The following is a 23,166-nucleotide window of genomic DNA, read 5'->3' on the forward strand; positions in this document are numbered from 1 at the left end:
GCGCCTCCGCGTTTCTCCCGACGGCTAACAGGACACAAGCGAGATCACGGAAAACGGAACAACGCGTCCCACACAAATCTGCAGAAACATTTACATGGCCTTTCCACGACTTTACATGCCCAAAGTTACAAATTTCCCTAATTAATTTTTGAAAACAATTTTACCTATTTTGCAATTCTCGGAACAAAATAAAGACACTGCAACCTCCACCAAACCCTACAGCTGGCCCGATTCAAACAGAACCTCACATTTACAAATGTGCGTGCCTATGCACTAAACACTATCTGGAAAGAAGAAAAAAAAGGCTGGGTGAAGGCATACCGGAGCATGACATTTCCCTCTCAAATTAATATCACTGAGGAATTGCCATGAATTTTCCAGGTTTTAAAGTGGTAAAATCCCTGACTCCAGGTTGTGGAATGCCTGCAATAGGCCAATTATAAAAGATTACTCAAATTATGAGCCAAAATCTATTCTACTTGTTCTTTAGGAATTAAATTTTCTGCATGTGAGTTGAAAATTTTAAATTATATGGTGTAAGTAGCTGACCAATAAACATAACTATAATGGTGGGCCTCATTTCAGTGCAACACATGTGCCAAAGCAGTCACAGGGTTTTTGTTTCTCCTAACTAGTGTCAACTGTGTGTTATTTACTGTTGCCATTCTGTTGGTAAAAATTAAATTTCAGATTTAAAAATTCTCTAACATTACAAATTAATAACTTACATTTATACGCAGATTTCTTTGTGGCTCTTAACTCCATGCCCACAGTTAAACCAGAGGATTTGACAACTGTGTCTCTTATGTTTACTCCCACTATGAGATGTTACAGGCCTAAAAGTCTGGAATTCAGTTGAACTTTAGCAACTCGCTCGACTCGGCTCGAATTAATGATCTTGGCCCATCCTTATCCAAAATTTATACACCCCAAATTCATAAATAAAATTAAAAAAAGATGCATTTACAGTGAAATCTCATTACAAAATTTACCTGAAAAACCCAAATTTTTGGTACTTAATAATGAAAGTACTTTCTACTGATCTGATATCTTGTTGGGAATGATATGTATAAATAAATATGTAAATATATAAATATATATATAAATATAAAAGTGAGAAATCCTGAACAGTGAGGTACTTTAAAATCAGGTTTCACTGTACAAATACCTACATTCACACATGCACAAATAACACATGCACAAATAACACACGCACACACTCACGGCATACACCTAAAACCTGTTTCTATTACTTAACTCAGCCAAAAGTGAACAATAAAAAAAAAAAGAAGCTGCTAAGCAACATTAAGTTTTCACAAAATTTCTGCTGAAACTGGCAGTACCAATACAAACGAGGCCCGCCCCAGCGGCAAGGCGTCAACAACAACGTCAGAGCTACGACCGAGCAAGCACGGACTGCGGCAGCACCTCCAGTAGACTGCAGTCCTGTATCCGCACGGAGCGCATCTTCTGCCTCTCCGCCTCGAGAGCGGCCGTCAGCTGCCGGGCGGAGGCACGCTCGCTCGCCAGCTTCCCCTCCAGGCACAGCGACCGGCCCCTCTCCGTCTCCAGCAGCTCTCTGCGCACACGACACCACCGGCCCCCCGTGAGCGTCCGTCCCCTGCCTCCATCTCTCTGTCTCTCGCCGCCCGCTGCTCCGTCACGGGGCGGCAAGGGATGGCACGCACCGTACTTGAGACACAAGATTTTATGGTTTTATTTTAGTCCAATGTTGTTTTCAAAAACAGAGGATTTCTGTGTTATAGTTTTTTTTCAAAAAAAAACCTGTTTTTTTCTAATACTTACTCCACCAAAATAGGGGTAAAATACATATGCTACATTTTTAAGGTAAAAATAATTTTTTAAAAATTTCTTCTGAAACAAATACATTCAATATAGTAAAAAAATAAATTAGTGAGCATTTATGGTTTAAAATTGATTCAATAAGAGATGCACAGTAGACCAAATTTAATTAATTTTTTTGATCCATGCACTTTGGTAACAATTTTTTTTTGTCTGGAAAATAACGGTATTCCTTGAATTTCAAACATTTAAAGATTTTGTTCATATTTTTTAAAAATTAAAGTTTTGGTTAAATGTTACTTATTTCCACGATATAACTTGCATTTCGGTGAATTGCGGTGTTTTGACATCCTTTTTGGTTTTATTTCAGTTTTATAGCGATTCACCATATAATTTTGCTCCTAGTGTATCCCTATTAATATAACACTAGGTATTCACTTATGAAGATCAATAAAAAAAACAAATATTGCTCTTCAACCATATAGTTGATGCGCTAGTTTAACTTTTGGTGGGTTAACATTCTTACTTGGGATGGGCCAATCAAATCCTTAAATACCATCAAATCCTTAGCAGTCAAAAGTTTTCATATTCAAGGAACAAGATTCTAAGAAAAATATTAGAGAAAATAAAGTTAACTAAAAAAATGTCAACAGAACCTTTTTAACCTTAACAGTAATTACCTTTTTTTAATTTGGTAATAACCACAAAATAAAAACAAAGAGCCTAATTTTTGTAAAAGTGACAAAATTAGCTCTGATTTACCCTTTAAAATCTATTTATACAATTTAAATTATTTATGATGGCCACATACCCATTCAACAATATTAAGAACATATTTACTGTGAATTTCCACTAGATTCTGGCACTTTTATTTATGCTGTTTCCAAGGCGCAACATTTATGGTGTCTCAGATAAATATAGCAAGTGTACTTCGTGATAGATTAATCGTAACTATTGATTTAAACAACGTTACAACTAACATGTTCACATTTTGTCCATAGCAAAACAGTTCCTGTGTTTTTGTCGATGTATGATGAAGTCCATGATTGAAGTCAATTTTACTTTTTCCTATACTGTTTATTACACGTTTAACATGTCTGAAATTTGTATTCTCAATTGCAGGAGAGATTTGTTCCGCTACCATTTCGAAACAGTAGTGAAATAACTTTTATTATTTTGTGTGTGTTTAAATAAAATGCTTGTTTATGATCAAACGTGCAAATATTTTTTCAAGCCCCTGTTAATTGTTTGAGTCTGAACTTCTAAAAATAGTGCATTTTCGATTGCAAGGCATGTACTGGATCACTTTATGGTGCAGCTTTACTATCAAAATAGTGTTGTCGAGAACAAGTTTGGCACAATGACAAGCAGTGGCGTAGCCAGGATTTGTGTAAGGGGGGTGTTAAGAAGCATGGCCCCCCCCCCCCCCCCGTATTAAAGCGGGGGGTCCGGGGGTCCTCCCCCGGGAAAATTTGGATTTTAAGGTGTAAAATAGTGCTATTTTAGCAGTTTTCGGTACTTAAATTTTAATATTATAATGATAAAAATTTAATTAATTTTAATATGAAATTTGTTTGAGCGATGAATAAGAAATTAATTAAAGATTTGTGCTAAGGGGGGGGGGTTTGAACCCCTAAAACCCCCCCCCTGGCTACGCCCCTGATGACAAGCAAACCACCGGGATGAAATCGGAAAACGGGTGAAAGTAATCTTCTGCCCGATGTTTCAGGGGAAAGGACACATTATCCCTGCAGACGTGTGGCGGAAGCACGGGGTGTTGTGCGAGACGGTACTGACATGTAGCGGGCGATGCTACCCTGCACGCTGGCCTGCTGCACTTGCAGGTCCGCCAACATCTGCGCCTGGAGCCTGACGTGGCCGGCCAGCTGCGAGGCGCGAGCACGCTCCCCGTCCAGGGCGGAGCGCAGGGAGTCCATCCGGGCCGCTGAGAGCACGGACGCACACGCACACACATTACTGCTCTCCAGTTCACAAGGAAGACCAGTTCTACGTTCCTGACCACACCATGTTCGCACACGTCGTACTTTGTGGTTGTTTCCATAATACAAGAACATCTTAAAACAAGGGGGGTTGTCTGTAAAGTCGGTCTACGGACGATAATGTTACGTGATAACGTCATAAGAAAACATTGATAAAAAATTGCATACTTATTAATTTTCAAATATTATTTTATAGTTTTTTTGCAAAATTTAATTTAAATAATTTGTTTAAATATAATCACGAACAACTAGTTATAGAAATGAACTGAAATCAAATCAATGTCAATAAATTGTAATTTTGAAATGACGAAATTGGACAAATAAATCGAATTTTATTAAAATTACTGCCTTTAAAAAGTCCGCCTTAACCTGTTTGATATTATAGAAGATTTTCTCGCACGGCGGTTGGCCGGGATCCTTGCACGCTCGGCTCAGGTGGAACGTGACAATGAGTCATGCTTTTTCGTGCGTGCAGCCGGCGTTCATCGATTTACAAGACGTTATCACGTCAAAAATGTTTTCAATTAATCAAAAAAAATTTGATGTCAAACATTTAAGAATTCGAGTGGGTGGTTTAAAATTCTCATAGTATAAAGAAACCCACATGTACCATGACTAATGAATAAAAACGACTTGTATTACTATTTCACGTAAGACTACACTGCTAGGGTTTGGGCTGCGAGGAGCACGGTGTACCTGTGCTGCCGGTGTCGGTATCGCACGGCATGCCGTGACCCGCGGCCGTGCTGGCTTCACACACGAGCTGGTGCACCACGGACAGCTCAGACAGTGTCAGCACCTGCACAACAGCAAGTCCCGGCACTCGGTCACAAAAGTACAGCTGTAGAAAACCATATGTATTCGGTACTGAGTAACCAAACGTTACACACGAATGCATTTCGTTACTCACATTTTTCGTAGTATGGAACAGTTCACTTCAAGTTCTACACTTTACCTATTAAATTAAATTAAATTTAGAATGACTTAAACACAAGTCTTGTTCAAAATACGGAAAAGTGAAAAAAATGCACCTACGCGGTTTGGTATGTAATGTATAAGTATGTTTTCTACAAATTACGAATGTTGTGATGCAGCGACGTCATACTGTACGCGTACGCAATACGACTCGATTCGTTGCTCTAACATAACATAGCATGTTATGAGTTATCAGAAGTAACGAGTAACGTAACGATACGACAGTAACAAGTACTAATTGTTATAGTTACGAATACATACGGTACACTTTTTTTCGTTACTTTTACACCGCTACACAACAGTGTGTGTAGGAGCAGCACGCCACACGGGAGAGAGAGAGAAGCCACGGAGGACGGACAAGATCACATTCACAACACATGCTCGCCATGCACTAGTTATTCCGTGTGTTGCTAGTGATACGTATACGTAGCGAGTGACGAGAGTAGGTAAATCATTCATGTTTTACAAATCTATAAAGTAAACAAATCACACTCTACAAATAGCTGGTTTGTAATCTAAAACTTAAATACGTATGACAAAATACTCACTGCCAGAACTCAGACGAGCAAAATATCCTAAATAAAATGAATCAAACCAACAAGTTAAAATATTTAACCACTGAGTTGAGTTGCAAAAATTATTTCTTAAAGCACGATCATTATAAATTAATAAGAATTTTTAAGTGAAACTTCTAATGCGACTTCCAACAAGGTTGCGTTAAACGTTTAACGCTCCTGGGGAGGGGGAATAGAAAGAGACAGAGCGAGAGTGAATGCGTGTTTCATAGACACATAAATAGTGAGTGTGTGTCATTTCTTTATGTCCACAAGGTCTCACCGCGTCAATTTTCTCCTTGGGGCGAACCCGTCCGCTTAATTAAACAAACAGTTTTTATCGTTGAATGATTTCATGATTTATTTTAGTTTGATTTGATACAAATATGATTTCACTAAAAATCGATTTCCACCCCTTCCTATTTTCATTTGCACATTACGAAGTTGCACTTCTTCCGCGCGGAGGGACTCCACGCACTATTTCTATTTTATATATTATTTAAAATTGGGAATACAAAGCATTCAGCATATGCCATGTTGTTTGTGAAGTGAACCCTGTATAAGTAATGACGGAGAGAGGAAAGGGAGACTCACGGGGAAACCGGCGGCCAGGACCTTGCGCAGGAGGGCGTCGTGGGCCGGCTCCAGCGCTCCCCCGGCCGGCGGGTCCGTGTCGGAGGGCGACAGGGTGCCCAGCAGACTGTTGTCCAGCTTCTCCGACTCGTCCAGCTCCCGCTGGAGCTGCTGGCTCAGCTCGTCCAGGGACCCTGCCCCCACACACAGCACCGCCCACCCTCCCTCAGCTGCGTCGCTGCTGTACGGCAAACTGCAAACTTTTAACTCTAACCTTTGTAGGTACTCTACAACTGATTTACTCAAGTTTAAATTTTCCTTTACCAATACATTGCCGTCTAAAAATTAGCCGTAACAATGGATACAAGTAGGAATAGTACCAGTGCTATCAGAACTCTGGGCTAAAAAAAATCTACGGCATAATACTTGGTAATAAATTTTTGACTTTCATTTGACATGCTGAGCTGATTTTCTAATAGCGAAAACTACCATGTAACTATGACGCTTTTTTTTTTTACCGTTTGAAAGTTTGTTGAAATGCATGTACTAAATTGGGAAGATATTACACACACGCCATTTCAGGTCATGCCTGAACCGCAGTTACGGTTATGTTTCATTGCAAGTCTACTATTTTCTCCGGTGCTGTCTTTATTGTGCGTCCGCAGCTTCCTTTCTTTTTACACAGATTTGAGCTCACAATGGGGGAAAAAAAAAAAAAAGTGTTCTCAGTCATTTGCCACAAAAAATTAAAAAAAGTGTTCTCAGTCATTTGCCACAAAAAATTAAAAAAAGTGTTCTCAGTCATTTGCCACCCCAATTGGACTTCTTTTTCAGTTTAACTATTCAACAATTAGTAAATAAATCTATATTTAAAGTTTTTTTTTTTTAAACTTTCACCAAGGACAGTTATTTTAGTTGAAAACTAATTTTATAACTACTGCAGGCTCAACAGAACTGTCCTGGATAGCTCTACTAAAGAAACTTAGAACTAAATAAATACAGAATCAGCTACCATAACATCATTAAATTATAGAATGCTCATGACACAGCAATCTTATCCATTATAAATATGAAACATGACAAACTACTGTTTTACCTTGCTTCTCTTCAGATTCTTGCAAATCCTTTACATAAGCATTTCGCAGAACTCTATTCTCTTCTTGCAGTTTAACAATGATCTGTTCCAGTTCCAAATGAGCTGACGACAATGCCTATAAAATAATAATAATATTAATCACTCTTCTGGATGAACAGAAAAGAGGGCATTCATATGTTTCAAACATATTGGTAAATGCTGGGATATATAAAAAAACAAATGCTTAAAAAGTGGTCCTAGCACAAAAACTTGTGGATGAATAATGATTCTGGATGCAAACAGGGTCTTTAACGTAGCATATGTACATGAGAAAGTAATAAAATAAATGTGTTTCAGGTTTACAAGAAAATTATTTTGGGTAAATCAAATTTACAACATAAAAAATTGAGTGTGTATGTAAATAATGAACAAAATCATGTGAAAAGAATGAGATGATACACCATTGTACCTCTGGGGCAGCTGCAATGTCAAAACACGAGCTGAATAACACTGAAGCCTAAAGTTTGTGTTGGCAAGCTAGTTGAGCAGTGAAATATTTTAAGTGATGTATATCTAGCTGAACATGAACTTTAAGTAAAGATGTTGCTGAAATTTACAAACACAAAACGTGAAGAATAAACACGGAACAGACATACAACAAAGAAGGTAAGAATAACGGTATGCGTGCGCTGGGAGCAGAACCATCGAGTCAGGTGAGTGTGATTGCTTCGATGCCTTACTCACGACCCATGAACATACCTGCCCATCGTCGTCTCGACGTGATCCCTGCAAGAGCGCGCACTGTGCCTCCAGCTCTTGGACCCGCCGGGACAGGGCTGCGTTCTCCTCTAGCACGTCCGCAAACCGTGCCTCCATCTCTGCGGCGAGCGCGGTCTTCTCCAGGAGCACGCTCTCCAACGCCTCGACCCTCCCACGCTGCGCGTCCTTCGCGACCCCGCACTCGTCCTCCAGGACTCTCACTCTCCGCGAGAGGGCGTCCCTTTCCTCCTGGAGGCTGCCCACGGCGGAGCACCGCGCCTCCAGCTCCCGTATCCGGCCGATCAGAGACGAGTTCTCCCGCCGCACGCTCTCGGCAACAGAGCTCCGCTCTCCCAGATTCTTGATCTCTTGCAGAAGCCGCGAGTTCTCCCGTAGCTGTTCTGCGTTCGTCTGGGAGAGGGCAGCGTTCTCGTCTCGCAAGCTGTTTGCTAAAGAGCACAGCGTTTGCAATTCTACGATTTTCTGTGCCTGGGATTTGTTTTCTTCCCGAACACCTTCCAGCTGCAAGCACTTCGACTCTAGTTCGTTTACCTTTTCAGCGAGGGAGACTTTCTCCTGCTGCACAGTTCTTAACGTCGAACATTCGGCTTGGAAAATCTCAAGTTGTTGCGACAGTTTGTGATTCTCATCTTGGATCTTCTTTAAGGTAGAGCACTCTTGTTTAAGGAGTGCCAGCTCTGCGGCCAGCGATGCATTCTCGACTTGCACGGCCTCCAGAGCACCACACGTCCTCTGTAGTTCGTCGCATCGTGCGGCCAAAGCGACCTTTTCCTGCCGCAAGGTCTCCTCTGTGGAGCACCGCTTCTTCAGGGCTTCGACCTCTTCCAGCAGAGAAAGCCGTTCCCGCTGCAGTCCGTCCACACGCGAACACTGCGCGGTCAAACACTCAACCCGCTGCTCGAGGTCCAGTTTGTCCTGTCGCAACGCCGAGCACTCGGCCCCGAGGGCTTCCGCTCGTTCCGCCAGCGACGAGTTCTCGGCCTTCGAGTCCTCCAGCGCAGCACGGCACGCGAGCAAGTCTTCAACCTGCCGAGAGAGCTCTGCGTTCTGGCGCTGGACACTTTCCAGTGCAGTGCGTGCATCGTCCAGTTCCTTCGACGGCTGGTCTCGGTCCGTCGTGTGGTCCGGCACGTCTGGATGTGACACAGCTGTCTGCTCCTGCGACACGACAGCAACACACTTTATCCAGCATACAGTCACCTGCAAATCTTTCCACATTGAACTGATTCATACTCTGTAACATTTGAAAAATTATATGCAGCAAAACTTTAGAATTTTCTTTGCATTAAAATTCTTTCCGTAAATATTTCAATGACAACCATTACATTTTTGGAATACTTAAAAGAACCAGAGGCCCGACAAACGAGAGCTCTGACCTGTGAGGGGAGAAGCGAATAGGACAGAGATGTCTCCGCAGCCTCCCTGAAGACCTCCTCCGAGAAGTGTGTGTCTCGTGGGTCTCCCGGCTCGGTCTCGGCAGCTCTCTGCAACTGCGACATCACACCCCTTCACATGCTACGCATGCACTAACTGACACAACCCTTGTTTACTGCACCATTTACTCAGTACAACTACGGTATAATGAAACACAATAGGCATATGCGCATACCTATTTTTTTTTTTTTTTTTTGCAAGTTTCTATCTCTAGTTCTCTAGTTTATTCAGCCACCTTTTAATGTTTAACTAGCAGGAAAACAAAACTGAAATGAAGTTTTGTATGTTCAGGAAGGCAGAAAATATATAATAGAAATGTAAAGTGTTTGGTAGTGACGGTGTCTCCTTCCATTTGGCCGTCATTACTTCGGCCACTTCAGAGGTTAGGAAAGGTCACATCGTGCATGAATAAAACGAATATGAAAACAATAATAAAAATTTTTAACAATGCGACAGAACTGCATTGGATGGTTTTGTAGGCTAGATATTTTCACTATGGAGTCCTGGATGTACAGAAGTAGTCAATATAGTGTAAATGTTTTTAAATAAAAATATATATATATACACACACACACACATACAAATGGTTTTTAAATAAAATAAGTACCTACTTCTTGAAACAAAAAAAATGAAATATGAACCCTTGCCAGTAAAATTATTAAAATCACAAAACAAAAGCCTATTTCATAACCAAATTTAGAAAAGAGATACTATTTCAAATATTTTTAAGCTAACTGTAACTGTTAAACATTATATTATGCAATTGTAAATTAAAATATATTTCATTATAAGATCTGGTTGTTATAAAGGTTTTTCCAATGTGATTATAATAATTTTACAGCCAAATTTTTTAAAATATGTATTTTTATACATTGGTTTATAACCTTATTTTATAAAAAAAACTTTTGCAATTTTTTTTTTTTTAAACAGAATGATGCATAAACTATTTCTGTACATTCAGATCACCGTAATGAAAATATCTAGCCGACAAAAGAAACTCCATCCAATTCTGTCAAGACATTCAGATTCTGTTAATGTTTCATGCACTATATGACCTACCTATCTATCCTCTTAAGTGTCACATCACATGTCAACTGTGTTTCAATGCTATTCAGGTTATTACCTGGGAGTGTTTTAATATTATTGTTTCAGTATATAAAAGTGACAGGTAGTTGAAGACTCACTCTCAAATCGCCCTCAGTTTTAACGCCTGTTCTGACAGCTACAACAGCACCATCAAGCTGCAGTTGAGTAAATAAACTAGTTCATTTAGCATAGGTCGTCAACAGTACTATACCTAAAGCACATTAGGACTATTTCTCTGCAATACTCACTACATAAACTTCAATAGAGATTTAAGTAAGAGCAATGTTCACTGTTCGCCAACTGTCCATGGGCGTATCATAAATATATATATCTATATAAATAAAAATGTAAATGTTCGTTCATTCAAAATATTAAATCTCTGAAAGTTCTTCACAGATTGCTTAAAAAATATGACCCAACACTGCATTCAAATATGCGCGTATTTTTACATACGTGTCACACCTGTGAGAGGTAAAAATACAGATAAAAATATAGATAGGTAATAATATAGATTTTTAATATTGTCATTGCTATAGTCTCACACACACACATATATATATAGAGATATACATAGGTATATATATATATATAAAACACACATACAGAGAAAGAGAGAGAGAGAGAGAAAGAGAGAGAAAGAGAGCGATAGAAAAAGATAACGAGATGTGTGTGAGAGCTGTGGTGATACGAATAGGCAGAATCTGATTTTGCCGATATTAAGCTGAATCAGCGCTTCTGCCGATTCACGATACGCTTCATAATTTTCGGCCGTTATTATTGGAAAATGAAAGTGCCAGTCATGACCTAACAATCCACCAGTACCCTTTCCACTTTTCGTACTACTAAATACTTTGAACATCATTTCTTAGCTAAGCGTGCCATCCGTACATATCAAACTTAAACATCCTATGTTTTAATTAAATTCTTGAACCTAATACATTGTAAATAAATATATCACCAGCACCATTAAGTTAGATAAGAACAAAAACTTGCTTTATTTAGAGCACGGCTAACTACTACAAACTACAGAAAACACAAAATGCTTGAACTGCAAAGAAATGTTCATAATATTGCGACGGAGAAATTTTTTTTAATAATTTACATAAAATTTTTCAAATTGTACTAAAAAAAAATATCAACCAAAATATACAGAACTTCACATAACGTAAATTACTTTTAAACTTTTTCCGTGCAAAGCGACCTAATGAAATGCATTTCTGTATGAATGTTCGGTACCGTTAGCTAGTATGTAAATAAACGAATGAATGGCCGCACAGGGCACGGCGCACTTGGGAGAGACGAAGTGAGGCAGACGAGCGCACCAGGGCAGAGAGGCGTGCTTGCTGCCGCGCGCTGAGGTCCAGGCTCCGGTGGCAGTCCAGCAGCGCGCGCAGCCGGGCGCGCTCCGCGCCGAGGCGAGACACGTCCCCCTGCGCGGCGCGGAGCTCCTCGCGGGCGTCCGCCAGCAACGCCCCCATCACGCCCAGCCCCGCGTCCAGGTCCTGAGCACCGTGCCACAACTCTCATTGGCCCCTCTACCTCGGCCAACACACACGAGCCTTCTCAAAATACCTACCAAACACACGCTTGACAAGTCCAGTCAGTTCATGAACGCGAGTACAATTATCAACAGCTGTTGGGGCAATTAAATTTCATTATCATCAAACAAATTCTCTTTTAACTTTATAGGATCAGGATGCAAACAATTAAGTGTAGTAGCCTTATAATAAAAAGATACCAATGAAGAAACTATGATAGTACAGTGCACTCCCGATTATCCGCGAAATTAAGTGGCCGGGCCACCGCGGATTGTGAAAATCGCGAATAATCCGCAAAAAGAGCCGAAAATGGGAAACAAAAAAAGGAAACATTATTTTCAACTTAAAAATCTAAAAATTTATTTAGAGTAAAAATCACAATTAACAGTACAATATTTTAAATGATGATAAAATAGTAGTATTTTACTGAATAATTAACATACAATACATTTCATTAATGTGAACATAAAAGTGTTCGACCATACGACTAAAAACAAAGCGCGACAGACTAAAATAGCAACGCATGCCAGCCTACTGCGTGAGTTTCGAGAAGATCTGTGGCATTTTACTGTATACTGCACACAATATACTCGTCAGTAGAGTTCAAATTTGCTTATTTGTAATAAAATACAGATTTATTTATGCGCTGTATTTTTTCGTAGCATGCGCGAATAATCCGCTCGCGGATAATAGGGAGTTTACTGTACGATCATAGTTTATTCATTGGTATATTTTTATTATAAGGCTACTACACTTAATTGTTTGCATCCTGATCCTATAAAGTTAAAAGAGATTTTGTTTGATCATAATGAAATTTAACTACCCCAACAGCTGTTGAAGTTTGGCTGAGAGCAGACATCATACACCGCACGAATTTCGGTATATGTAACTGATTTGCATCTATTACTTCTGCAAGAATTATATTCTTCTGGGAGTCTTTAGGGCCACAATTACAAGTGAAAACTAATTTCAGGCAATACTTACCTACACTAAACACGGAATATTGCGGGGTGTCATTTCAGGGGGAACTACTGGTAACAAGACTCTCAAATTTCCGACTCCCCCCGCCACTCCCTCACAAAAACCAACCAACCACTCAATCGGTGCTGGATTACAGAATTTGTCGAAACCAAGGAATGAGTTTTTACTGTACCAAAGTCCAAACTAGTCAGGACAAAAATTGTTCCCAATGACCAAAAAACCAAAATACATTCATAGGTTACAGAGAATAAAAAGATCACACAATCAGTTACAGTTGTTATGATTCTACATATTTCATCCACATATCCCTGCAGGCCGCCATTTTATTGTATAAACCGGTGGAATGTTTGCAAATGTGGGTAGGCGCTACTCCCAGCGGGCTGCAGACATCGTGGTTCGGAGGTGGTGGCGAGCCTTCCAGCCATAATCCTTACACGTGGGGAATGGAGATAAGCGAGGTTAAGCCCGCAATGAGTGTAGTAATATTGTTTAATGTACATGTTGCAAGTGTCTTACCACGAATTGTTGAAGCAGTTGAACAATGTAATTTACTTATTATTACAAGTTTTTCAAATTTTAATGAAGATAAAGATGACATCCACTATGTTCGGTAAAATAATACACGTGTTGTGCTTATCGTGGGATTCGGCGGATGGATACTACTCCTGCAAGTAGTCATCTGGCAACACTGTCCGTTGGTAGAGCAGTGGACTTCAAGATGGCGCCGCGGTAAGCTGCTTGGTAACTTTGTCGGTGATCTGGCACAGTTTTTAAGTATATAAACAACACAATATTTTAAACAACGAAACTTGCTATTTTATAACACCATGAAATCCTGGCTCTAACCACGTGTGTGAATGAGAGTGCTGAGCGAGCCAGGCAGATGCGGTACCTGCGCGTGCGAGGAGTGTCGGTCTCCCGCGTCGTCCCGGGACGCCAGCCGCTCGGCCAGGGACACCGCCTCGGCCTCCTGCACCGCCGCCTGACGCCGCGCCTGGTCCAGCAGACCCCGCACCTCCTCCACCTCGACACCACACGGCAAGGGCCCCACACGTCACCACACAGCACGGCCCGGCGGCACGTGAACAAGCGCGCCGGCACGGCTCCTCACCTCCTTGCGGCTGGCGTCGCAGGCGTCGCGCAGGGAGTGCATCTCGTCCGTGCGGTCCTGCAGCTCCGCGCGCAGCTCGCCCTCGGCCTGCCGGCGGGCCGAGTCCACAGCGCGGCGCTGGTCGTCCAGGCGCGCCTGCAGCGCCGAGGTCCTGAGCAGCTGCTCCTCCGTCTGCAGTAGCAGCACGTCCCTCTCCGCGGACACCTCCTGCGAGACACCGTCGCTCGCTCATTACATTAGTCTGCAACATGCCCACCACCCGTGTAGCAACTGGCACCTCCTGGTAGGCACGAGGTGAACTGGCCCTGGAATCTAATGGTTTTCTTTCCTCATCAGAACTACTGCTGACATGCAGGATGGCTCAATATAAATATTGGCTCAATTCCCCGGCATCTGAAATATTTCTGTGTAAGTTATTAAATAGGCTGAAGCATACATGCTGTTACGGAAAAAGCAAAATATGATTTGTCATTCATTACATTAATAATTTGCTGCATTGTATTTAATGATACATAAGTAATGTTCATTGTGTGACCCGCTACTTCAAATCTTCTTGTAATTTTACTGGCGTATTTACTTCCAACACCGCATAAATTTAACAGGTTTACTTTGGGGAGGAAAAGGGGAGAGAGATAGAGAAGGGGGGGGTACAGTGTTGGGAGTCAAGAAAATGCATAGGTTTACCTTGTTTGTTGAAATTGATTATTATTATATGGATGATTATTTTTTGTTTAATGTCCTGATCGGTGGCATGTGGGCGTCCATGAAGAATTGGCAGGCTAGTACCGCTGGTTCTTCACTGGCTAAGTGGTACGGCCGGGAGAGGAGGGATGGGGGTGGCACACAGTCTCGAGGTGTTACCTCCTCCCTGCGGCGCACGCCTCGCAGCTCCATCTCCAAGTCCGCGATCCTCTTGAGCGCTGCCTCCTCGGCACGGCACAGCCGCTCCACCTTCTCCTGCAGTCTCTGGAAGTCCTCCAGGGGCAGGGGCACGGGGGACGGGGTCTCCGTGAGGCCGCGGTCGGGCGAGCAGCAGCGCATCACGTCTAGCTGCTCCCTGTCACACACACACTGGTCACTGCCTGCTTCCCGGCCCGCCACGTCGCAAACACCGGTGTGTGGTGCGGGAGGCGCTGGCGCACCTGATGGACACGTCCTCGGAGAGCGGGGAGCCGGCCGGGCTGGCGTCGCACGGCACCACGCAGTGCACGGACTCCAGCTCGCGCGTCTTCCTGCCCACGGCCGCCTCCAGCTCCCGGATCTGCGACCTCATGCGGCGCACGGCGCCCGAGCCCGACTCGAACTGCTCCACGTGCAGGCGGTGCCGGCGCAGCTGCTCCTCCAGCGCGGAGACGTGCGCGGCCAGGTGCGCGGGGCCCGCCTCCTCGCGCAGGCTCTCCAGCTGTCCGTGCCACACCGCAGCGGCTTCACCACACGCACCCCACTACACGTCTCACTGACTCTCACCTCCCTCACAGATGTCACTTTACTGTCGCAAAATTCTACAAACTCAGCTATGACCAATTTTTTTTAATGCACAGAGAAACATTTCGCTAAGCACAAACATCTGTATGTTGTAGGAAATACTACCGTATTTACTCACGTAAAGGCCAAATTTTCTACTCCAAAAAAGGGGAGGGGGCCTATACACGAATTTGGAGGAAAAAATAGATTTTTCTTTTTTTCAGGTATGAAAATCTAACATTTAATAAAAGCAAAATGAAATACCGCCACAACTTATTTAAACGCCAATTAAATTTTGATTAAATGAAACAGCAGGGGGGAGGCAGCGACGCAGCAGGAGGCAGAGAGAGGCATGAAGTCAGCAGGGGGGAGAGGCAGAGCTGCGTCAGGGGGGGAAAGAGGCAGAGGCGTGGCTTAATCTCCCTCCTGCCAGCTAGCCAGCCAACCAGACAAAGGAGTGTTAGAAATACCAGTGCCCTTCCTCCTTCACTTCCCCTCTTCATCCCCTCTGCTGCTCCGACAACACTGCACATCAACACAAGCGCACGAGTCCAGCTTTCTTTATCTTTATGTCGTTTGAGATACGACTAACTGCGTACGTCACGCCTCAGGACAGTCCTACTGAGAGCGGACAAACTATAATACCAGTCTCTGTATCACTGCCGCTTACAAAATCACCTCCCGCTGCTCACAATACATGGCTTGCTGTTTGATGCATGCCAAGCTGCCCTGCCCTCAAATAAACCCAGAAAAACATGTTTTTAAATTTTTTCTCAAAAATGTTTACAAAACAAGGAGGGGGGCGCATACGTGGGCGGGGCCTTTACGCGAGCAAATACAATCTAAAAAAGTGATTATAACATAATTTTGTTATCTTTCCTTTATACCAAGCCAATAAGTATTCCTTTGAACAAGGTTGAATATTTGAGGAGCGAATTACGGAAGGCGAGGAGGAAATGCAGAATCAGTTACAATTGGATAGTCTGCTGGTGGTAGATAATGTTAGATGAAACATGCATACATGCATCAGTCGTGTGCAAATATCAAATTTGAAAAGCTAACAAGTTCATATTAAGTTTCCTGAAATGAATGAGGTGGTTGCACTACCATCAGCGACAACTGATGCGCTCCCATACGTACCAGTCCTCAAGGAAGTGGGGCAGGGCTAACATGGAGAATGCAAAGTCCACAGGAAAACAATAATTCTGTACCGTGCCAAACTTTTAATGGAACTAGTACTTCGGAAAACTGTTGGCGATGGCTCTCGTCCTGCTGATGAAGAAGGCATTCCAGATCTGCCAACCGCTGCTTCAAGTTCTTTTCATTCGCACTTCTGTTTTCCACAGCCACCTCCAGTTCGACTATTATCTCACGCAAGGTTGATATCTGCACAGAAAATTTCAGTGGGGTGAATCCAGCCAAAGCAATTTGGGGGATCCCATACAAATAGTAAGGTTTTATTTTTTAACATGAGTGCTTAAAAGGGTCATCTTGTAAGTTGTCTAATTTTATTACAATGTTGAATCTGGAATTTCATTATTTTACACAACTTGTAAAGTTAGAGCTATTTTTTTTTTAGGTTAGACAAAGCCTAGTTGCCAGGTGTGATTCAGAAGGAACGGCAACAACGTGATGATGTGTAATGTCGTAATGTGTAACCAACACCGCTCCTCACCTTCTCGGCCGCAGAGTCCAGGTCGGCCTGAAGCCGGGCTCTGTCTGCCTCGCTCTGGGCCAGCTGTGTCGCAGACTCCTTCAGCTGTAGGTCCAGACCATCCACCTGCACCGAGCATCACTGCCTGCACTGCGCTCATTCGCTAAGATACGTATCTATTATATTCCACTATTTTTCTCACTCTATATCTCTATCTACATACATATTGTTCTCTCTCTCTATATCCCCCCCCCCCCTTTTCTCTCTCTCTCTCTATACGCACACACACACACACACACATATCTATTAGAGCAGATCACTTTCTCCTAGTCTCTAGCAAGGTTCAAAACTCAATCAAATACTTTGTTCATTTATACGACGTACAAACATTTTGCAACAAACCACAAACACACAGCATACCCACTGTGCAAAATTCAGATTTATGCATTTACTCTATCTTAAATTATATATATATTTAATCATTAATATGAATGCACAAACTTTAGGCAAAGTTTTTTTTTATCACTAGTAGGAATTAATGTTATTAGGATTTTTAGTAGGTACGCAGCTTTAATAGTTATTGAAATGAAATTCATAGTTTGAAAAGCTGGAAATGATAAATGATAAAGATATACTTTCAGCTGGTGGAACAGACTTCTTTCAATTAAAAAAGTTTATTTGATCAATTGTTCATCTTACTAAATTCGGCACTGGCAGTTCAAAAAGTTTTTTTAAAATTTTTTTTTTTTTAGATTGTGACTTATCGCTCATGGTGAGCACATAGAATGTCTCAATTTCACTAATTATACAAATAATAATACAAAACTTGAGGAAGTTCCCCCAACTCTTTCAACATCAGGCGGTATGGATTACAGACATTAATTAATTTCCATATCCCTCAGTAGACATTTTAAAAGGCAATTGCCTGAAAAAAAATAAAATAGAATGACTATAACAGCTCATAAGTCAATCCAACACCAGTTTAAATATATTTTAGTTGAAATTTGCAATGTACAAAGGATTCGAATTACAATTACTGTATTTGAAATCACGGTACCGAACTGCATTTGTGATTTATTATATTATTTGGTTTTAGTCACAATTTTTTTTCTTCTGGACTTTATAGCCTCCTCCACCATCAAGTTCTTTCAGAATCCAGTTTATTTGAAAATTTAAAAAACCTTTTTTTTAATTTTTTTTTTCGGGCTGACGAAGAAACATCGGTAGTACTCAGTGGCGCAACAACAAGGGGAGGGGGGGTGGGCAAGGGTATTTTGGCCCCCCCCCAACCCCCCTCTGAAACCATGAAGTGGGGGCAAACGGGGGCAAAGAAAGTACTGTGTAATCAATTTTTATATAATAAAACTGCTTAAATAGCACCATTTTCCACCTCGAAATACAAATTTTCCCGGGGAGGACCCACCGAACCCCCCCCCCCCCCGCTTCAATAGGGGGGGATCGATGATTCTTTATAAATAGGTATATTGCCCCCCCCCCCCCTTGGAAATTTAGTTGTTGCGCCCCTGGCTAGTACATAAAAAAAAATTTTTTTTTTTTTTAACAAGCTCCAACTCCTCCCGATGTGAAGAGTCGGGCCACGACCCAGGGACGGCCCACCTCCTTGAGCAGGCGCCGGTGCTCGGCACGGTCGCGCTCCCTGTCGCGCAGCTGTGCCCTCAGCACGGCCGCCTCGCGCACGGACTCTTCCCTCTCCTGCTCGCGCTCCGCCGCCTGCTCCTCCAGGAACAAGCGCGTGGCACGAAGCTGCTTGTCTGCCGCCTCCACCTGCGCACAGCCGGCACGTCTCCCCGTCAGTAGCGGGTACAGAGGCTCGAGCCCCCTCCGAAAGCATCCGGGTCCACCACTGCTTCAGTGTTTGCCTTGATAAAAGCCTAGCCTCAGCTGGGTCAAGCCCCCTCTCCCAAAACCAAAATCCCGGATCCGTCACCGGGCGGAATGCTCGTCACCACAACCACAGAGGCCACTCTTCAACTGTCCCGGTTTCAGAGCAGGTGGCGTTTGCTGGCTTGTTAGAGAGAATTTCGTCATGCTTACGTCAAGGACGTATATATTTTCGACGACATTGCGAGCGCCACTGTTTGTGTCGCGTTAATTCGAAAGTCTCGTCCGTAAATCACGGTGGAACGCGCACAAGGACGCCATAATCATGTGTGATTATTCATCGTGAGTCTGTGGAACGTCAGTTACTCCCCCAAACGACGTCTCCTCGCACCCAGAGCAACTGGCACGCACGACTCCCGACCACCAGCCGTCCTGTCGAGACCGGAGCCCGGCCACGATAACCTCCGGACAGGTCGCCGGGCCAGTCCGGCCTCTTCCTCGAAACCCAAGGCCGGCTGGGCAGAACCCGGGTTCAGTTCCCGGTCGGAACACGGATTCGTCACTTGGTGCTTTGATGTATAAACTCAACAACACATTTGCCGGATAAGGTATTTTATTTTCACCACAACTAAACACAAACCACTAATACCCACCGCCATCTTGCTAAACTACCCGGTTTTTTTTTTACCCACAATGCCAAGCACTACAAACAGGTCAACATGATGAAAAGAGAAGAAGTGTCTATGTCCAGCAAATATTCACGCATGCGTGCACAATGCCAAGCACTACAAACAAGTCAACATGATGAAAAGAGAAGAAGTGTCTATGTCCAGCAAATATTCACGCATGCGTGAACACTTGGAATATTTCCTTCCTGGGTTTCGTTCCGGGCCGAACGGAGAATAATTGTCGTGTAGTGCAGTTGGTCTGGGTCAAGTTGGGATACGGTAAAGACTGCAAGGTAAGCGTGTGCGCACCTATCCCCCCTCCCAACTCCCTCCCCGGGGACTTCACGTGGCACTCGGGCAGCGACGGAACCCCGGCTCAGAGCTCAGGGCCGAGCAGCTACGAGCTCCAGCGGGAAGACGTCAGGCAACTTCAACAACCTACATCAGTGGCTGGAATAACAACAAAAGGAAATACTATTGATATTCATTACTTTGTCTCTCTTTAAGAAGAAGAATGTATCCGAAGTTGGGTCATCAAAAGCTTAAAAATTGGACCTAAACATCATAAAAAGAGAAGGAAAATTATGTTTTTATATTCCTATCCAGTAAATTTAAAAAATACTTCTATAAAACAAAATTTTGCTCTGAAACTAATTTTCTGTAAACCTACACATACATATATTTATTTTAGACTGGTGTACTACTACTTTCCACTTTGCTTGCATTACCGTAACAAAAAAAATGTACAGGAAATTCCAATGTAAAGCAAAAAATGAAATAAAATTTGAGTTCTGTTTAAAGTTTCAGTCAATGCAAAACTATTTATGGTTGGAATTTTTTTTTAGAGTTTTTTAATTAATTAGTAGTTCAAATTTATTTTTTGGATTATTTTAGTTTGAAGATACATACTTTTATTTTTGGTTAAAACACTCACCTCCTCTCAACTCCAATAAAATGTGAATTTTTTGAAAAATGGTAAAATACTTGTTTATTTATTTTTAATGTAGCTTATGCAAACTTTTAATTTATTATGTGTGATATCATTGGATTCATATCAGTGCTTAGAATGAATGATTCCAAAATCAAGATATTCATTTTTTCTCCCTTAGAAAAAATAAATAGCAGTATCATACAAATATTCACTCTAAATAGTGTCGATATTTACAACTCCCCCTTTTATAAATAAATTTAGCTGCCAAAATTAACACACTTTGGCTTCAGATCCATTTGAATACATTCAGCATATTTTTAAAGGTGACATCTTACACTGTAAAAGTCTACAGGACTGTGTTTATGCCCATGGTGTATGTACATTTCAAACATTTCCTGTAACACATCACACACTTTCACGCAGTGAGCAATAGAAAACTTCCTGGTATGTACACTTTGTCCGCTTAGAAAGGTTTTCTTTTGAAAATGAATTACTGTAAAGGGAACCCAAATAAGCCATGCATTCATCACTGTTTTATTCGCAAAGGGCTACTATTAACAGATTCTTACATAAACATATGCTATCCTAATAACTCAATCTACTACCCATAAAAACTCATCCAAATAAAAAAACCACCCCAAACTCCTTCAAAATAAAATTTTTTTATTTAGTACCTTCATATTAAATAAACAATGTATTTCAAACATATCCATAATACATAACAATAATGATATCAAGTGTCGAAACTACAGCAAGTTTATAACATTAGGGTAGCCATTATTGAGAAAAAATAAGAGTAATAACCTTACTTTCGTAATTAAATTAAAAAAAACTTAGCTGACTAGAGAACCAGGAACCAACAAGAACGAGAAAACAAACCAGGAATCTGATACAGTGTTAGTAGTCCCACAATGAGATGTACACTTGTTACGAACACATTAAGCTCAAAAAGCACGGTTTCTGCACCTCTGGTGGCATAAGGAACGTTAACTGTGAAACACCTGGTTGTGTGGTCACTGAGCTGGCACAGTTACTGGCATGCACAATGTGGACGCTTCGTGGAAGCTCAAGACGGCAGCGTCGTCAGTCCAAAACCTTCTAGAAGGTCGGCCAAGGGGTAGGTGCAGGGGTCGCCTGACCAGCGGAGAGCAGGCCGTCATAGCCCGGAACACGATGAGACTCTGCCAAGGAGCAGAACACGAGACAACACAACGCTGACACCCTGTGTCTGAAACGTGAGTTATTACAGAGTGGGCAGCTACTACCACAGCTACTGGGCTTCCGCTGCAGAACTTCCGAGGTGCTTTATGTTGTAAAACATTTGTTGTTCGTAATGTGCCTATACATACTCTTGACCAGGAGTTGCAGTATCTTTGCACACTGCCGTGCCTGTTTTACCCACAGCCCAAAACAAACCACCGTACAGTTACCTATACAAAAATCCAACTCAACTCAGAATGATTTTGTTCCTGCCTCACCTAATCCTCACTCTTTTTTCTTAGATTTATTTTTGATAACATACTTTTAGGTTTAAATTCATTAGCAGCATTTAGTGACTGTTTTTTGACAATGATAATTCTATACGATCTTAAAAATGAGTTAATAAGGTTGGTAATAAAATAAGTTTAATTTAATAAAAATTGTTCTTTAATTACTAAACAATTAAAAACTACAGATTTTATTACAAATCTACACACTAAACAGAAAGAATGAAGAGACTGAAGCAGAACTATGTAAGGTCCAAGAACAGTGGAAGCTGATGTTTAGTTTAAGAGCCTGTACCATAGCTATTTACATGGAGTTAAGTACTCACAGAATCTGAATGGCGAATTCACATGAAGGTAAGTAGGTATTTACAGAAGCTGAATGGCGGCGTGACAGTGGGGACAGCGATGGCGGGCGGGCTTGGAAGCAGAGTCATCGGCTCGTCGACACACATACACGGGGACTGCCTTCGCCACCCAGAAAGCCACAGGAACGCCGGGCAAGCGAGAGCCGAGAGGCGACGAGCGTGATTCCAAAGCATTAGGTCGGCAAACCAGCACCCGCCACCCGGAGACAGCTCATGCAGCAAACCGCTCGGAGGAAGACGCGGGGTCAAAACGCACACGGCATGCACCGAGAGATATTGCGAGTATTACCTGCAGCTTGCAAGAGGCCCCAAGAGAAGGGTCTACCCTCACCTGGCAGACAAACAAACAAGATTAGTGAGGCCCACTGCACAACTAACCAAACAGAGCTCACAATAGTACAAGTAAGTGTTGGTTCTGAAAACAAAATCACACCTGCATTAATACGACAAATGGCATCAGGTAAGTTTTGATTGTTCCGAAAGGGAGAGGAGACACGGTGCTAACCTGGAGACGCAAGTCTTCCTTGTCGCGGCGAGCCTCCTCCAGGAGCCGGTCTCGCTCCCGCTGGGCCTCGTCCAGCAGCTTGGAGGGGGGGGAGGAGGGCTCGGACATGGACCGCCGCGCTGAAACACACCCGCCCTCACCGTCCGAACACCCCTGCATTGCCTTACACATCCTGTGTCCCGGTTAGGAGCCAGCACTGGGTCAGGACTAACGCCTCAGAAAAATACAATCCTGGCCAATGACATGTACATATATATTTTTTTTTGATAAATGCACAACCGTAAGAATTAGCATCTCTAAAAACATAAAAATGTCCAGGATATTTTAAATAATTTTACAG

The 23,166-nt window shown here is 42.4% G+C and overlaps 1 protein-coding gene across 4 annotated transcripts in view; it reads right to left on the reverse strand.

Annotated features, from left to right (window-relative positions):
• LOC134543324 (pericentrin-like) overlaps nt 1–23,166 on the reverse strand; it is an 80,480-nt gene that overhangs the window by 15,869 nt on the left and 41,445 nt on the right. For 2 of the 4 annotated variants that reach the window (XM_063388270.1, XM_063388273.1), the window contains 17 exons: nt 22,827–22,945; nt 22,611–22,652; nt 18,646–18,813; nt 17,050–17,154; nt 16,614–16,760; nt 15,053–15,312; nt 14,772–14,967; nt 13,911–14,117; nt 13,692–13,823; nt 11,603–11,782; nt 9,137–9,250; nt 7,740–8,918; nt 7,002–7,116; nt 5,927–6,099; nt 4,500–4,602; nt 3,601–3,748; nt 1,429–1,579 (listed from right to left, as the gene is read on the reverse strand). In XM_063388270.1, coding sequence (XP_063244340.1) covers nt 1,429–1,579; nt 3,601–3,748; nt 4,500–4,602; nt 5,927–6,099; nt 7,002–7,116; nt 7,740–8,918; nt 9,137–9,250; nt 11,603–11,782; nt 13,692–13,823; nt 13,911–14,117; nt 14,772–14,967; nt 15,053–15,312; nt 16,614–16,760; nt 17,050–17,154; nt 18,646–18,813; nt 22,611–22,652; nt 22,827–22,945 — 3,539 coding nt within the window. The remainder of the gene's footprint in view (nt 1–1,428; nt 1,580–3,600; nt 3,749–4,499; nt 4,603–5,926; nt 6,100–7,001; nt 7,117–7,739; nt 8,919–9,136; nt 9,251–11,602; nt 11,783–13,691; nt 13,824–13,910; nt 14,118–14,771; nt 14,968–15,052; nt 15,313–16,613; nt 16,761–17,049; nt 17,155–18,645; nt 18,814–22,610; nt 22,653–22,826; nt 22,946–23,166) is intronic. The other 2 variants (XM_063388271.1, XM_063388272.1) reach the window with 2 other exon arrangements.

The sequence above is a fragment of the Bacillus rossius genome (genome assembly GCF_032445375.1).
Source record: "Bacillus rossius redtenbacheri isolate Brsri chromosome 9 unlocalized genomic scaffold, Brsri_v3 Brsri_v3_scf9_2, whole genome shotgun sequence".
Lineage (NCBI taxonomy): Eukaryota > Metazoa > Arthropoda > Insecta > Phasmatodea > Bacillidae > Bacillus > Bacillus rossius.